The sequence below is a fragment of the Mercurialis annua genome, linkage group LG8, assembly GCF_937616625.2.
Source record: "Mercurialis annua linkage group LG8, ddMerAnnu1.2, whole genome shotgun sequence".
NCBI lineage: Eukaryota > Viridiplantae > Streptophyta > Magnoliopsida > Malpighiales > Euphorbiaceae > Mercurialis > Mercurialis annua.
The window spans coordinates 30,792,371-30,798,395 of NC_065577.1; the positions used below are offsets into that span (position 1 = coordinate 30,792,371).

General features: G+C 29.4%; 1 protein-coding gene across 1 annotated transcript; it reads left to right on the forward strand.

Moving 5' to 3' along the window:
* Positions 1 to 2,330: 2,330 nt before the first annotated feature.
* LOC126659568 (GDSL esterase/lipase At5g03610-like) lies at positions 2,331 to 5,381 on the forward strand. Its single transcript, XM_056104153.1, has 5 exons — positions 2,331 to 2,397; positions 2,497 to 2,691; positions 3,516 to 3,793; positions 4,424 to 4,730; positions 5,167 to 5,381. The coding sequence occupies exons 1-5, from the start codon at positions 2,331 to 2,333 to the stop codon at positions 5,379 to 5,381; spliced, it is 1,062 nt and encodes a 353-aa protein (XP_055960128.1).
* Positions 5,382 to 6,025: the final 644 nt, after the last annotated feature.

A 6,025-nucleotide genomic window follows, 5' to 3' on the forward strand; every position in this document is an offset into this window, starting at 1 on the left:
TCAAATTGGAACAAATATGCCTTCCGTCTAACGGTAGCGAGTTTGAACGTTAATTCGACTGATGTGGCATACAATTAACCGTTGCCCTAATGTTTTTTGAGCCTAAAAATTGACCCTAACATTATCAAAATGGAACAAATAACCTTAACGTTACCATAATGGAACAAATATACCCTTCGTCTAACGGTGGTATATTTGTTCCACTTTAATAAGGTTAGGGTCATTTTTTAGACTCGAAAAACATTAGGGGGCCATTTGAGGCACAATGTAAACGTCGATGTTATTAGAGTAGTGCAAAAACACCATCTTCCTCAAAAAATATATATTTTTTATTAAATTTATATTAATTATAAATAATTTTTTAAAATTAAAATATATAAAACAGATACTTCTTGTAAAAACAGGTCCATTCTTCTCCTTGGCCATGGAGAAGAACGAATCTGTTCTTCTTCATGGCCGAAAAGAGCTGTTCTTCTCAGCCATAGTTCTCCATGGCTAGAGAAAAACAGAGCCATGGAGAACGGATTCGGTCTTCTCCATGGCCGGAGAAGTAAATCAGAAATAAAAAAATATCACAGCTAAAATGATTGTAATAAAAAAATTATCTGTTTAATTTGCTGGTTGAAGATGGTTATGGTGATGATGAAGAAGACATTTAAAATTATTTACACTCTAAACTTTCTTAAATAAATCTTCTTCAAGGGAAGAACAGTTCCTCGGAGAATAGATCCGTCGGGTCGGCAAAAAAATAACGAGAGAATATATTTTAATATAATTAAGTTTTTTAATAAAATTTAAAAAAAATTATTAATTATTAGGATTTATTTAAACGTTTTTAAAGTTGAAAGACTTGTTTGTATTTTTTCAGATAGAAAATATATTATATAATCCTTATATTTAGTTGTTTTTGACTTTTTCATCCTTAACATAATTTAATTGTCAAAAAATTTAGATTTGGGGTAGAGGTAAAACATGAAAATCCAAAAAAGGGTGCAAACGGTTTTTTTCCTACGTCAAGGTATAAACGAAAAAAAGTTTCAACGTGGATGGTTTTTAAGTAATTAGGCCAAAAAATTAAAGTAAAAATTAATTGCAATAAATTTTTATTCTGTTGGTAATTTTAGCAACGGGGTTTTGGAATCAACTGTAGCTAACGTATATTTCTCTAATTTGTTGTATATATATATTATGCTAATATTAATTTGGGGGCTTAATTATTTAAAAAACCTCCACCTTATAATATTTTTTTGTTTATACCATGACCTAGGAAAAAGTTCATTTGTACCTTTTTTTTGATTTTTTGTTTTCAACTCTACCCTAAAGCACTAAATTGAATTTTTTTTTTATCTAGAAAAAGTTTAAAATAATCCTTAATTTTTTAACTTATTTGTGTTTTTTCAAATAGAAAAAAGATGATATAACCCTTCTATTTAATTATTTTTAATATTTTCATCTTATAATTAAGGGTTAATTGCATATAAAATCACCACCTTTACACGAATTTTCAAAAATAACACGACCTTTAAAAGGTGTCAATTCAGGGCATCACTTTTCATTTCTTTTTAAAAACAATATGGGCACATTTTTTGATAAAATTTTGCTGACTTGGACACCCGATGAGAGTGCCACGTGTCACGCCACGTCAGCAAAAATGCCATTAAAAATGTGCCCGTGTTATTTTTGAAAAAAAATGAAAGTTGGTGCCCTGAATTGCCACGTTTTAAAGGTCGTGTTATTTTTGCAATTTCGTGTAAAGGTGGTGATTTTATATGTAATTAACCCTACAATTAATTAAATTGTCAAAAAATAAAATTTTGGGGTACAATTGAAAACGAAAAATCAAAAAAAGGGTACAAATGAACTTTTTACTAAGTCAGGGTATAAACGAAAAATTATTTTAAGGTGAGATTTTTTTAAGTAATTAGGCCTTAATTTGGGTGGTTGGTTTATAATTTTGCTTGGTATTTATGTAAGTGTATATAAAATATTTGATATATACTGGTATTAGTTTTTATTTTTTAATCTGTTTTGTTCATGCATTTGAGTTGTAAATGGTATTCGGTTATAAATGTATTAAATGGGAAGTGTATCAGCCGTTACTGATAGCTCAATTCATTTCATATATGCAAGTGTCTCCTCTCATTCCATTAATTATAAAAGAAAACATAAAAAATACTAGTAATTACCACTATTTTTTTTATGAATATCACTATATTTATTATTAAAATTCATCACTAATCTCAACTAATTTAAGTTTCCATTGATTAACCATAAAACGTAAACCACTTCAATAACCAAATATTTTATCATTCATTCTTTATCTTTTCTTAATGGAGATCAAAAATTGTAACCTTCTTGTTCTCAATGTTTTCCTCTTATGCAATGCAATTTCTTCCGGTTAGACATTTTTTCTTTTATAAAATGGAATTTTCATGAATATTTCAATTTCCGAATGTAATTTATTTATATATCTATCTCTCACATTTGAAATTGCAGCAGTTTGTGGCCACGATCAGCACCACCACAATCACCATCCCCGGAGCGTAAAGCTTTTCGTATTTGGTGATTCGTTTCTTGACACCGGAAACTTCAATCGCAGTAAAGGTTCATGGGCTGAACCTTATGGAATCACCTTTCCTCGTAAACCTAGCGGTCGATTTTCCGACGGTCGTGTCATTACGGATTATATAGGTACATATTGCTACTTCTCTTTCTCATAAGACTTTCCGTTATGTAATTTGCTAAAATTTTAAACCCCTTGTTATATGTATTGTTCTTATCTTGCAATAATCTCATAAGGAAAAGTAAAAGTGGATGAAGTTAAGAGATAATATGAGTGCCCTTTAACAAAATGTGTAATTGCTATAGGAGTTATTTTCCTCGAGTGTAATAAAAATCTACGTTTAAATCTTAGTTAGTCTAAAATCAATCTTTTCATTTATGATTCTATTTAATAGTACATTATAATTTAAGTATTTTGATAACCTTAGCAAAAAAAAAAACACGTAGTTTGATAAGCATTAATTTTTCTATTGGAAAAGTATAAACATTTAAAATATGTATCAATTTTATTAGGAATTCTCCATTGGTTAATTTATACCTAGCATTTTTATAAAATGATTTAGAGTAACTAATTAATTTTCTTTAATATAATTTTATTGGTTAGGTGTAAATATTCAAAATATATAAGGTCGTGGGTTCAATTCATCCAAAAAGCGCTAAAAATCCCCGCTATCAAATAATTAAACAAAAATATAAGCAAGAATTTATGGTTAGTTAATGTATACATGAAAAAATTTGTAAAGTGAATTATAGACACCAAATAAAAACTGTTTGATACAGAAATGTAATTTAACAAGGAAATAACTGACTCCGTTTGAATTACATTGCCACACATTTCCATCGCAGCTGAAGGCATCTAATTTACTATATTTTTTTTTTTATGAATAAAGTATATAAATTGTTGATTTATTATAGAAATTATTTTTGTATTAATTTCTCGTGGCATTATGCAGCATCATATCTTGGCATAAAATCTCCGATCCCATACAAATATAGGAAAATAGCGAATAAAATACAGGTGCAACGTGGGATGAATTTTGCATATGGAGGGAGTGGTGTTTATGAGACTTGGTTCAAGAATTTTCCAAAATTGGAAACACAAATCAATCAATATAAACAACTATTTCTTGATGGATTCTACACCAAACAAGACCTTGCTAATTCAGTTGTTCTTGTATCTACCTCTGGCAATGATTACTCTGTTTTTCTTCAGAAAAATGGTACCATTCAGGTCAGTTCTTAAAACCATACAATTTCTTGTGCTATGAAAGATAATTATTATGTATAGCATAGTTTATACTGAATTTTTTGTGCTATGAATGATAATTATACGAATGAAGTTTTAAATTTGTAGCTGTATTTATTTAGGTTAATGTCAAAAAACATTACGAACTTTACACGTTTTCTCATTTTAATCACGCAGTTTAAGTTTTCTCATTTTCATGCATGAACTAACACTTTTTCTCAAATTCATGCAAGGTGATGAGGTGGCACTCATTCATTGATGTAAAATGACATCCACTCTGTGAATTGCACCAATGGAGCCGTGACACCTCAATACCGTGCATGAATTTAAGAAAAAATGATAGTTCGTGCATGAAAATGAAAAAATTTAAACAACGTGATTAAAATGAAAAAACGTATAAAGTTAGTGAATTTTTATAACATTAATTCTATTTATTTTAGTATAAGGTACATTAAGTGTTCCAGATAGATCCCAACTAATTTAGATTTGTGAAAAATTTGCGATGAATTAGTGACGGGGCAGCTCAATATCCCTTAATCCGTCATTTTATTATTACTAATATTAATAGTCATTGTGTATAACTTATGTTTAATTTTTTGTTATTTTCTAACACAGAATATGCAATCCTTCACAAGAAAACTTGTCAAGCAAATTGCCAAGAATCTAAAACAAATTCATAAATTGGGAGTTCGAAAAATAGCAATAGCAGGCATAGGTCCTGCTGGATGTTTTCCTCAGCAAACTGCTCCATCGTCTTACAAGATTTGCAATGAAAAATTCAACTTGGCTGCAAAATTTCACAACCATTTGCTGAAGCAGGCAGTGAGGAAACTGAACCATGAGAACAAGAAATATACATTTGTATATCTTGATTTCTATACCACATTCTCTCTAGCAATCAATCAACACAAACACAACACAGGTAATTCTTTTGAGCAAAGGGTCGATCCGGTTTCTGAACTTATCTCTCGGAGTTAAATAATTCAGTCCCGACAATTTTAAACAATTAAGGACAATATTCTGTACTTTTAGTCAATTAAGGACAATATTCTGTACTTTTAGTCAATTAAGAACAAAATTGCGTAATATGCACAAGTTTAGGAATAGGAATGACACAGTTTTGACCTTAATTAACTTGAAAATAGAAAATATTGTCCTTAGTCGACCTAAAAATATAGAGTAGCCTTCTTAATTGATCAAACTGCCCGAAAGTAGATTAGTTGTCCCCGAGTCACAAATTCAACGACCAGAATGATCCTTTAATCCAATTCTTTTTGCTCTACACAGAAACATTTTTTAATGTTCAATACAATATTATATATAACACCAATAAAATAAATAATTATAATTCGTTGCAGAAAATACGGAGTACAAGAATCCGTTGGTGCCATGTTGCAAGGGATTGAGCAGCAAAAATGGATGTGGTGAGAGAGATGAAAAGGGGGAAAAGAAGTATGTAATATGCAAGCATCCTGAATTATCATTTTTTTGGGATATAGTTCATCCTTCTCAGAATGGTTGGCTTTCTATTTATTTAGCTCTACGCCCCACTTTAAAAACACTTCTTCTTTGAACTCATTAATTCAACATTGTTTTTCAACCTTATAATTCATGAGTTCGGAATAAACTCTTTGTTTTGTTACCATAATTAATATCCTTTAATATAAACAGGAAGTGATTCTTTGATTAGGATTTTTATTTTATTTTTTTAACTTGGATTCACGTTAATGTGTAAGAAAATGGTACTTTTTTTTATTGATTCGAACCTATTAAGTTATCATAGACACTTTTTTTCGGACAATGAGAAACAATAAGGAATTGAAGTGTGGTGACGAGCTATTAATACATTTAAACAAATAAAATAAAGGACTAGATCAGTGCATAACTGAAAATTTGAAGGATTGAATCATAATTATCGTTTATAGTCCATAAAAATCTAAAAACATTAAGGATATAAGTATGAAAATGAAATATTTTCAAAGCCTTAGAAGTTTATGTTGAATTGCATGTTTTGAAAAGATTCTATGAGAAAGTTAGAACTTAATGGCTCTTAAAGTCTTTTTTTAACACTTTTAAGAACCCAAAGAGCACTTTTAGTCATTTTTTGAACTTTTTAAGGAACCTACAATTGCATGTTTTTAGGTTTTTACAATTGGTATTTCTAGCTCGATTATTAATAAACGGAGCATTACATTTTTGGAGTTAAACAATAGTCTT